This window comes from Columba livia, chromosome 5 (genome assembly GCF_036013475.1).
Source record: "Columba livia isolate bColLiv1 breed racing homer chromosome 5, bColLiv1.pat.W.v2, whole genome shotgun sequence".
Classification (NCBI taxonomy): Eukaryota; Metazoa; Chordata; class Aves; order Columbiformes; family Columbidae; genus Columba; species Columba livia.
In genome coordinates this window covers 55,302,875-55,315,034 of record NC_088606.1, presented here as the reverse complement: position 1 = coordinate 55,315,034, position 12,160 = coordinate 55,302,875, and the positions used below count along the sequence as shown (strand labels likewise).

The 12,160-nt window shown below is 41.2% G+C and overlaps 1 protein-coding gene across 17 annotated transcripts in view; it reads right to left on the bottom strand.

The window, feature by feature from the left end:
• Positions 1-12,160, bottom strand: part of SOX6 (SRY-box transcription factor 6) — a 384,531-nt gene that overhangs the window by 89,495 nt on the left and 282,876 nt on the right. For all 17 annotated transcript variants that reach the window (XM_065066134.1, XM_065066139.1, XM_065066137.1 and 14 more), the window contains one exon: positions 3,847-3,926. In XM_065066134.1, the coding sequence (XP_064922206.1) occupies positions 3,847-3,926 (80 nt within the window). The remainder of the gene's footprint in view (positions 1-3,846; positions 3,927-12,160) is intronic.

The window sequence follows — 12,160 nt, the reverse complement described above, 5'->3', positions numbered from 1 at the left end:
TGCTTCCATTTCTATCAACAGTTTATCAGTTGAGGTTGAGAGAGTTGCAACATTTCCTTATTTACCGCATAGACTGCTTTGTAGAAATATCTAAGAACACAGGCAGATTTCTTTAAACAGTAAAGAGCATATAGTAACATTCCTTGTTTGAAATTAAGGACACATGGGTGCCACCTCTGCCACAACTGGGAGTTGCCAGTAACTAGGTTACTGCTATCAGAAACATGAGAGCTTGGAAAACACATTTCATTATCAAGTTCACTGATTTAGCAAGACTGCTAGGCACACTTATCTAGAATCTGTTCATATCAGTGTAATCATCTGACAACTAGGGAAAAAAAGTGGGGAAATGGGAAAAGGGAAAAACTCCAGAGAAGGTGGGTATAAAAAAGAGGAGCAAAGGCAAAACTATTGTCAGGTTTTACTGCTCACACTGATTAATTAAAGCAACACGCTTTTGTTACACACATGCATCAGAACTGGTTCACACACCACTATGCATACCTGCTACAGGTGCATTTGGTAATATATCTGTAAACTATTTAGCAGAAGGTTGATTTGATGGGATTCACTCACAGTTGTTTGAAGCTGGAGGGGTGAAGAGAAATAGCTTGGTCCTCCTTCTTAGACCATACCTAGAGAACTGTCCCCTCATCAGCAAGACCCTAGCTCACACTGAAGGTCCTAACAAGGCTTGATACTAACGCACATATTATTTAAATCTTGGCTGAGTTGTTGAGGAAACTGGTGAGATGGGGCTGAGCTGCTAACAGGAAGTGTGAAACACAGGTTTTTAAGTCTTTTTTGTCAACAACATTGTCAATGCTACCCTCATGAGATCAGTATAGAGAAAAAAGAAGCTATATGATGTCAACCCAAAGCCACTTCAGAAACATGGACTGTCATAAACATGTGGCAATTACTACTTTCTTTCAGGATACTCAAAACTACAAATGAATATTGATAGTAACAGATCAATGTATGCAAACTGTTAAGACTAGATGGGTGAAACAGTTCTGTTGCTGAAGAAGAACTTAAGTTTTTTATTAATTTTTTGTTTTAGTTCAAGGTGCATGAGAGTGAAACTAGTTGCATGAGAAATTCTTAGATACGATTTCAATGAAGTTTTTTAACTCGCAGAGATACATAACCCACTGGTGAACACAGACATTCAATTCAGAGAAAATACATTTTGATACTAATGTGCTAAGTAGCTTGAATAAGATGGGTAAATCATTAATTACAAATTGCCCACTGAAGAAACATCATCTGTGGAACAGTTGCTATCATTACACGATCTGAGAGTAAATTGTTTTCAGTGCTGTTAGATTCAGAGCTTCCATAGAATTTGTCCTAACACACAGAAAGATGAGAACACCAAACTGCTTCTAGCTCCTACCTGAAGCATGATCATCCCCAAAAAACATAAGTGAAAAAGGCAGAGAGATTATAAACTTGAAAGCTGACAGAATTTCCACTGCAGCTGGGAATGGATTATGGAATATGATTTTGGAACTAATAACAATGCCCTGGTAAAGCTGAAATGCTAGAGCTCCTGCAAAGCTTTTTTAATTGAAATAGCTTTCCCTCCCTAGGTTCTCCAAACAGAGACATCTTACACACACGCTCGCATGTAGAAACAAAACCAAACCTGCAAATCAATTAGTTATTTCTCTCACTGGCTGAAAGGAACAGAGAATAGTTTTGTGATCAGTATTTTTAAGCACGTGGGAAATACTCAGATACCATGGTCACAGCATTCATGTAAATAAATAAGTGGGTGGGGTGCATGGAAGAAAGGAAGCAAAACAGAGAAAGAAGGGGGAAGGGAACCAAAGCAGAAAAATGAGCTGAAATGCTACACCCCTAACAGTCTTCATGACACATCAGGTACAGCAACAAAATCCCTCTAACAAACACACCCAAATAAGTGTTCATTTAGGGAACACTTAGGAAATTGACACAAAGAAAATATTAATAGTATGAGTTAATAAAATTTAGTTCAGCCAGTTTGACAATCAGATGAGCAGATAGCAACTGAAGGTTAAGTATTCTATTACTTAAGCTCTTATGACTATGAAACACTAAAGGTTTTGAAACCCCATAAAGGTGAAATTTAAATAAAATACAAAGGAGGGGAACAAACAAAAATAACTGTTTTGCAGTAAATACATCTAAAGGGAAATTCTGGACCCTCAAACACTCAAATGTTTCTGAATTTATTAGCACCATTTTCTTTGCTGGTTGTTTTCTTTTCTTTCTAATTGTGCTCATCATGTTTAACAGCTCAGTCCATCGTTTCTGCAAATTAATGAAATTACACTATTACTGTAGGTTCCGATCAAGGCTGATGTGCAAATAGATCTTTGGGTCAAGCCACAAATGGATTTTAGAAAAGAACTGGGAATGTCTGTGGTTTAGATCCTGTTTCTTTGGCAGTTGAACAGTTTTTATCCTTTTCTTCCTACAGTTTGTGCAGACCCACTATTTGTTGTATTGCATATCAAAGGTGGCAAAAATAGTCTCTAAATTCACAAAGGTGATTTCTAAAATATTTTTTCAACTAACGCTAATGAGACTTTTGCTTCAGTAAGTATTCAAATGCAGATTTTTCAAAGGATACCTGCTATTTTCCTTTTGAAAAAGTTCCCTTTGTTTTGAAGCCAGTCCAAGGTACAGTCTTAACATAACGCTATCATGACCCAAAAGTATTTTTGGAGATCTTCCCCTGCAGTTTCAGGGTGCTTTCTTTTCAAGTTTTGATGGCAGGTTAGGTGAGACGTAAGCTCAAGGGGTCTTTTTTTTTCCAGTTCTGAACCATCAGTGAACAGTTCTGGTCTCACTCTGCCTTATCCTGAGTTAACTTGGCAAGAAGAATATCAGCATTGGGTAAAGACAAGAGCATTTTTAATTTGCTTCAGTCCATCTGGAAAATTACATAATTGCAGGAAGGTAAGCAAAGTAGATATCTGGATATTAGCATGGCAGTTCTTTGCTACTCTAGGCACAATTTATTCCTACATTGCGTCGGAACCCAACTCTAACCTAACTCAAACAGGGGTTTCAAAGGTTTACTTGCAAATACTTACATGCATCTTTAATGGCCTTTCCTCTCATGTTCACTGTCACTTCCTTTCCACACATTTTATAACTCAGAAAGCTTTTGACTGTTTCTTCATTATTTATTACATTGTTGTGTCTTTTCTTGTGAAATTAAAAACTTCTTGCCACAAAAAGCTAGCTAATAATACGCCACGTAAATCTTTCTTTCACAGCATTTCACTCTATAGATGCCAAGAATAAATAAATGACCAAACCAAGGCTCCTGACCATGCTTGGCATCTGACCAGCTTAATGCACAGAAAGGTTGAGATTACCTAAATACAGCAGCTATAAGAGTTTTCAATTTATTGTATTGTCAGCACAACACTGTCTGACAAAAAGAAAAAAGAAATCCCCAATAACACGCACAATAACACGCATTTGTTTTGATACACACACTGCTCCAATTATAGGTAGTGCATTGCAGCTACAGGAGAAGGACTAAATGAAAATAAAGTACAAAAAGATCTTTGAACTTATCTCCCAAGAAACTGGTCATGTAATGAAAAAAATACCATTAACTCAGCTGACAGAAAGCACACAGAACAATGTCTTTCACTTACAGTACCAAGGGTGGCTGCACATTGCTATATTCGCAGTACTGTAAGTACATAAGGTGTTAATCTTCCTGAGCTGCGCTCAAAAATTATTTAACATTCAGGCTATTATTTAGCATACAGCTGGTTAGCAGTTTTCCCCTAAAATGTTGGCTTCAATCCCACATTTTTTTGTTCTGGCACATACCTGGAGCTGTAAAGGGCTGAGTCCAGAAGCAGCAGCAGCTGCCATTGTTGATGGAATGAACTGCACAGGGTAGTTATCACCTGTCGGGAGAACAATGCGTGCAGGTTCAGACAATGAGCAGAGAATAGCAGCAGACAAGTGCAAACACGGACCTCGGATTGCCTGTGCTCCACAGCACTCCTCTAAGCCCAAACATCTGCAAAAACAAAAGGCTTCGCTGGGCACGGACTTGCCATGCTCCCTTGGAACTTTTTTGTTAGCAGATAGCTGGTAGGCAAACTGGCAAAACAGATACGTGATACTCACGATTTTCATTTGCAAAAGTAAATGTTCAAATCAAGTTTGTAAGCTGGGGCACAAAATGGGCCTTAAGTCCACAGATGCATTGACAAGATAGCCCAGGATATCTCAGTGTTTCCCAGAGGAAAAAAAATGCTGTCACTACATTTCTTAAAACCCAAGAAATTTCAGCCCTGTTCAATGCAGGGTGATTTCTTTTCAATATTGGGAGGATCCTTCCTGGGAAAGCTACCTAGTTGGCTCAACACAGGCTGAGGTTGTTTCTTGCTTTGCTTTGAGGTTTTCTGTCTTGGGACAACTCCTTTAAGGCAGCCATTGAGAAAAACAGAATTAAATCACTTTTTAAAATAGCTCAAAATATAATTTTAATTGTCTTTTAGATTTGGGTGCCTATTGAAGTTGATAGATTAGGCAGTTGTTCAATTACATAAAGATTCAGGCACTAATATTTCTGTGTTCTGTTCACTGCAAACTGAAAATGCGTGCCTTCTGCACTGAAAGGACCACAAGTACTCCAGAAAATAAGAGATACGATTGATCCAAAACAAGCATTGCAACATTACATCTTATAGCATCTATAGGTGTTCACTGCAACAATGCATCACATGGTACCATTGGGACTCTTAGGCAATGTAAAGAGTGAAGGAAGGCTGAAATAATTTAGCAGTGCAATCTGTAATATAAAAATTAATACACTGATGGATAAATTACATAACTATGATTTAATGGAATATCACTTTGGCTCAAGCTACTTATTTGAAGTCCGTGTTATATACTACCTGTAGGCTACATTTTAACAGGCTTCTCCTCTGTACATTTTTGAGATTCACAGTAATCAGTCTGTTTTACATAAACTTTTCAACACTAAAAGCAGAATGTAGCAATGAGGGGAAAATATAGAAATCCAATTTAATATAATAAGGACATTCCAAGAGTTGGATTTTTTTTTTGGTCAACCCCCTCAAATAAATAACAATAGCTGAAGTTATCGCAGTCACTGGACTCCTTAGAACTCTCCCTTTTTACCACCTGAAGTGCTATTGTACTCAGCTCAGTTTAAATTTTCACTTGTTTCACTTTCTTTAATAAATTGTACATGTCTAATCCACAAGGTCTCTTCGCATCATATCCATAATATCTCATCAGACCATTGAGCACAGTATGTGCTTGTACACAGTCCAGTAACAATTGGATTCTGATTGCACATGGAGCTCTGCTACAATGCATTCACTAACACTATATTGTACTGGTGTCCTATGGAGTAATGTTCAAAATATCTCCTCTTATTTTCCCCCTTCCATGAGGCTGATTTTAGTTTGCAATGATGTTGCTTTTATTCCTTAAAAAAAAAAAAAAAGGGCAACCAAAAAAACCCACCAAACCTAGATCCTTTTCTTAAAGTACTAAAGCTGTCCCTTTATGGTTAAATAATTCTACTTATCTCTTTGACATTTATATTAAATTATCTGAATAAATAAGATCCTAATCTAAGTTAAATAATGTTTCTTTCAGAAATATCTTACAAGGTTTAAAAAAATCACAAAGATGTTGAATTAATGATGCTTTAAATGGGGGGGGGGGGGAATAACCATCTGAGTTATCAGCATGGACTGCCTTGCAGAACATTTCGGAGGCATTCTTTCTTTAAATATAATGAATTATTCATTCGTGTTCCACATAGCAATCTCTTCTTTCTCCCTCCCCCTCCACATACACTTTTTAAGTTCAATACCAGTTGCTTTATTTGTACTAAAACATTTTCCATGTCAAACATATTTTGAAAAAAAATCAAACTCTAACAGAATTCCCTGCGGCACTCCTTTTTCACAGCTGTCATGCTCCTATGGTTTGAAATAGCCAGATATTTTATACACACACGCACACACACACACGTGCATGCACACACACATACAGAGTTTTTGGCTCCATAGTTTAATAGTATCTCTGCCACACCCTGTAGTGTTCTCTTGCTCACCTGCTGGCTACAGTTCTTTCTTTTGTTGCGGGAAAAATAATTTTATGGTTCTGCCATTTATTTGGAATTAATACATAATGCTGCCCCCTCTCCCCCTCCCTTTAACATGATAAATTATGACTAAGTCCTGGTACATTAGCAGTACCATTGCATTGACAATAAAAATTAATACTCCTTCAGCTCTGAAGTACCTTGCTGACAGCACGCAGTAAAAACAGAGCAAAGGTACTTTTTTTCTCCCTTGAGGAAACTGGGCATGCAGGGAATGGACTGGTTTTAATTTTTAATCATGGAAGGTACATATTTCTCCCTCTCATTTTCTCAGAGCAAGAATGGATCAAGAAGCTTCACAGTAACTGTCTTGGCAAGAAATCAGTCAATGTATCGTAGCAACTTTTTTCAAATTTGTTTCTCAATTTGGAATGCTTGCGTGAGGATCCATTCTTTTAAATATGTACAAAAGGCAGCAGGACGTGTTCAAACAGGTCTGCTCTAGGTACTGGTGTGTGCTGGCCTTTGATAACCAGGAGCGAGAAGAATGCTGGAAGAAAAAAATCTGTCGTGTTTTGGAAACTGATCTCTTCAATCTCCTTGCTGCACTGATTGTCTATTTACATTTGGCTGCTGTTGTTTATATATAAATCGGTGTTTACAAGCCATGGAAAAGTATGCCAGACTTCTGTTTCACTTGTCAGGTTGAGCAACATTTCCAAACGAATAAAAGCAGTGAGCAATTGTGCAGTGCTATTCTACATAGAAGTAACGTAAATGTTTCTTTTTATCTTCGATGAAGTGATGAAGCTTAGTGGACTTCATTTTTAGGATGTACGGACTTACTTTCCAGATCAAGGCTTTGTGAGCTGTGAGGAAAGAAAGATGTCTGGCTCTTGTGAGACTCAGGGGAAGGGGAAGCTGTTGCTTTATTATCCATCTCTCCTAAAACACAATTATAAGACACAAGCTGACTCTCCTAACCTGACTCACAAAGCTTTTGGTTTGATGATGGTTTCCACATTTTGGGATTATGATTTAAAATCTGTCTCTTAATGTGTGGATCTCAAACTGCCACTTGCACTCTCTCCGTGTGTACTCATAGAATAACAGGAAATGGAGTTGGAAGAGGTGTAAGAGATGACAAATTCCAGAGCCTTACCTTTCCTGGCATAATGAACAGACCAAGGAAAGAGTACCTCTCCTCAGGGTGTTGCTGCGATACAGCAAGGACACAGATGCCCACTCCTGCAGTATTCCCACACAGGGCATGCATTTTGTTTGGCAGAGGCATCAAAACTGAAGAAGATATTAGTAGAGGTAACTGGCTAAGGCAATACTGTGGAGCATGTCCCCTGTCTGATGACACTACCTCAGCTCTGCCTTTGTTCTAAGCAGGATTTGCAACAACACTGCCTTATTGCCATCCTCATGTCAGAGCAGAATCAGTTGTTCCAACAATTGTCTCGCTGTGGGTAAAGAACTTCATTTCAAATCCCAGCTGAAAATATCCAGCTCCCTACTGCCACTTCCAGCATTTACCTCAACATGTATGAGTGAAGCACATACGGATTACTACAACAGATCCTGAGGTTATTGGATTCTTTGTTCCAACCAGTAAAACCCAACAGGGAATACATGACAGACTTTTAACTCAGTCCTGGGGAATTTCCATTAGAACAAGGCTCACACAGCACCTCTTCCATGCAAAGATACACGGCCAACTCAGTACACAGTTGATTTGATGTACGCTTTCTGTTCTCACCTGCCAAGAGGAACCGCAGCCCACCAAAAATAGAGCACTGTGCTATGTAAAATTTAAACCACCTTACAGCTTTAATAAAAACTTCTGAAAGGCCTGTTCCAAATGGAAACTGTAATGATGAATATCAGTGAAATCCAGCACATCTAAGATGATGTTAGTTATGTGGCTTAGCTGGATGAGTTTAATTAGTTTGATGACAAATATCTCACAGTACTGGAATGTTCTCAGGTCCAGCTGAGTGACAACAAGCCCCACAGTTTTGTTTGTTGCCCTTTAACTAATTTTATTTCTAATGATTTCAAAGCAGTTATTGCTGATCGGCCAAATGCAAGTATGAACAGAACCAGGCCAAAATGTTGGCTCCATTTCTCACTATTTTTGCCACCAGCCTAGGAAAACAGTCTCCATTTTCACATTTCATTGTATTGCCAGCAGAGTAAAATCTCCTGTGAACTACTTTTGTGTAAAAAACAGAATGATCTAGGTAGGCAGACAGGAGTTGTTTCTTAGCCATTCTAATAATGGTCTTTATATACTTTATGTATGAAATATGAAGAAATGCTTTGAAAATATACCACAGCATTTCACTCTACAATCCTTTGACACAGAGATTTACAATCTCCATATCTTGATGTCTCTATTTTCAATAATCTTTTTCAGAGATACTTTCCACATATGGTAAAGAACTGACATAATACAAAATATTTGCAGAAGACTATCAAGTGATCAAAGTGATCATTCATTTTCAAGCCACATGGACTGCCATTATGCAGCCAGCAGGGAGAGTGGCCCTTCCACTCTCTGCTCAGAGCAAACCGTAGCTCTTTTCGAGCTCTGCTAAAACAATGCTCTAGCTCCTGCCCAGCATTACTGTAGAGAATCATAGAATCAGTTAGGTTGGAAAGACCTTTAAGATTATCAAGTCCAACCGTTGCCAATTCCATCACTAAACCATGTCTCTAAGCACCACATCTACACATCTTTTAAACACCTCCAAGGATGGTGAGTCAACCACTTCCCTGGGCAGCCTGTTCCAATGTTTGAAAACCCTTTCTGTGAAGAAATTTTTCCCAATATCCAAACTAAACCTCCCCTGGTGCAAGTTGTGGCCATTTCCTTTTGTCCTGTCACTTGTTATTTGGGAAGAGACTGACACCCACCTCTCTACAACCTCCTTTCAGGTAGTTAGAGAGAGTGATAAGGTCTCTCCTCAACCTCCTTTTTTCCAGGCTGAACAGCCCCAGTTCCCTCAACTGCTCTTCATAATACTTGTGCTGCAGCCCCTTCGTCAACTTTGTTGCCCTTCTCTGAACTCTCTCCAGCACCTCAATGTCTTTCTTGTAGTGAGGGACCCAAAACTGAACACATGTGCAGCCACTTCCTTAGTCCTGGTGGCCACACAGAATCACAGAATCGACTGGTTTGGAAAAGACCTCAGAGATCATCGAGTCCGACTCTTGGTCCAACTCTAGTCCGTTTACTAGATCATGGCACTAAGTGCCATGTCCAATGTCAGTTTAAAAACCTTCAGGGATGGCGAGTCCACCACCTCCCTGGGCAGGCCATTCCAATGCCTGACCACTCTCTCTGTAAAGAATTTCTTTCTAATACCCAGCCTAAATTTCCCCTGGCAGAGTTTAAGCCCATACCCCCTTGTCCTATTGCTAACTGCCTGGGAGAAGAGACCAATCCCCATCTGGCTAGAACTTCCCTTCAGGTAGTTATAGAGAGTGATGAGGTCACCTCTAAGCCTCCTCTTCTCTAGACTAAACAACCCCAGCTCCCTCAGCCTCTCCCCATAGGTCTTATGTTCAAGTCCCTTCACCAGTCGTGTTGCTCTTCTCTAGACCCGCTCCAGCACTCCAATGTCTTTCCTGAACTGAGGGGCCCAGAACTGAACACAATACTCCAGGTGTGGCCTCACCAATGCAGAGTACAGGGGAAGGATCACTTCCCTTGTCCTGCTGACCACGCTATTTTTGATACAGGACAGGATACCGTTGGCCTTCTTGGCCACCTGGGCACACTGTTGGCTCATGTTGAGCTTCCTGTCAATTAGTACCCCCAGGTCCCTTTCTGTCTGACTGCTCTCCAGCCACTCTGGGCCCAGCCTGTAGCGCTGCAGGGGGTTGTTGTGACCAAAGTGCAGCACCCGGCACTTGGCCTTATTGAAATTCATCCCGTTGGAATCAGCCCATTTTTCCAGTCTATCCAGATCCCTCTGCAGAGCCCTCCTGCCCTCCAGCAGGTCGACACTCCCTCCCAACTTGGTGTCATCAGCAAATTTGCTGATGATGGTCTCAATCCCCTCACCTAAATCGTCAATAAAGATGTTAAACAGGACTGGACCCAACACTGACCCCTGGGGAACACCACTAGTGACTGGCCACCAGCTGGATGCAGCCCCATTCACCAGCACTCTCTGGGCCCGGCCCTCCAGCCAGTTCTTAACCCAGCGTAGAGTACACTTGTCCAAGCCGTGGGCTACCAGCTTTTGCAGCAGTATATTATGGGAGACAGTGCCAAAGGCCTTGCTGAAGTCCAGATAGACCACATCCACGGCTTTTCCCTCATCCACCAGGTGAGTCACCTGATCATAAAAGGAGATCAGGTTGGTCAGACAGGACCTGCCCCTCCTAAACCCATGCTGGCTGGGTCTGATCCCTTGTCCATCCTGAAGGTGCTGTGTGATTCCATTCAGGATGATCTGCTCCATAACCCTGGCAGGTACCGAGGTCAGGCTGACAGGCCTGTAGTTGCCAGGGTCAGCTCTGCAGCCCTTTTTGTGGACTGGGGTAACATTGGCCAATTTCCAATCATATGGGACCTCCCCAGTGAGCCAGGACTGTTGGAAGATGATGGAGAGTGGCTTGGCAAGTTCTTCTGCTAGCTCCCTCATCACCCTAGGATGGATCTCATCTGGTCCCATAGACTTGTGAGGATCCAGATGGCTCAGTAAATCACCAGCTATTTCCTCCTGGAATACAAGGGGCCTATTTGGCTTCCTGTCTCTGTCAACCACCTCCAGAGATGAGTTGTCCTGAGGGCCACCTGTCTTACTGGTAAAAACTGAGGCAAAGTAGGTATTAAGTACCTCAGCTTTCTCCTCCTTTCTTTGTTAACTATATTTCCCACAAAGTCCAACAGAGAATGGAGGTTTTCCTTGCCCCTCCTTTTGTTATTAAAATATTTGAAGGACTTTTTATTATCCCTGACAGAATTGGCCAAATTAATTTCAAATTGCACTTTTGTTTCCCTGATTTTTTTTCTGCATGATCTAGCTATTTCCATAAATTCTTCATAAGTAGCCAGCCCTTTTTTCCACAGTCGGTAAAGTCTCTTTTTATTTCTAATTTCATTCAGAATCTCCCTGTTTAGCCAAGCCGGTTGTCTTCCCCGCCGGCTAGCCTTTCGGCACACTGGTATAGCCTGTTCCTGTGCACTCAAAACCACCTGCTTGAAGCATGTCCAATCCTCCTGGGCCCCCTTGTTTTTAAGCATTGTTTCCCAGGGTATGCTCTGAACTAGACTTCTGAATAGGCAAAAATCTGCCCTCCAGAAGTCCAGTGTAGAGGTTTTGTTAATGGTTCTCCCTGCATCTCTGAGTATTGAAAATTCTATTATTTCATGGTCGCTATGCCCCAGGCGGCCTCCAACCACTACATCTCCCACCAGCCCTTCTCTGTTTGTAAACAGTAGGTCTAGCGGGATCTTGCCCCTGGTAGGCTCATTTACCAGCTGATGAAGGAAATTGTCCTCTATACACTCTAGGAACTTCCTGGACTGCCTCTTCCTGATACAAGCCAAGATGCTGTTGGCCTTTTTTGGCCACCTGGGAAAACTGCTGGCTCATGTTCAGCCCACTGTCAATCAACACCCCTAGATCCATCTCTGCCAGGCAGTTTTCCAGACACTCTTCCCCAAGCCTGTAGCATTGCATGGGGTCATTGTGACTCAAGTGCAGGACCCAGCACTTGGCATTGATGAACCTCATACAATTGGCCTGTGCCCATCGAAACAGCAGATCCAGATCCCTCTGTAGAGTCTTCCTACCATCAAGCAAATCAACACTCCTGCTCAGCTTGGTGTCATCTGCAAACTTACTGATGGTACACTCGATCCCCTCATCCAGACGACTGACAAAAGATATTAAACAGAACTGGCTCCAGTACTGAGCCCTAGGGAACACAACTTGTGACTGGCCACCAACTGGATTTGATGCCATTCACCACAACTCTTTGGGCCCAGCCATCCAGACAGTTATTTGCCCAGAGAAAAGTACA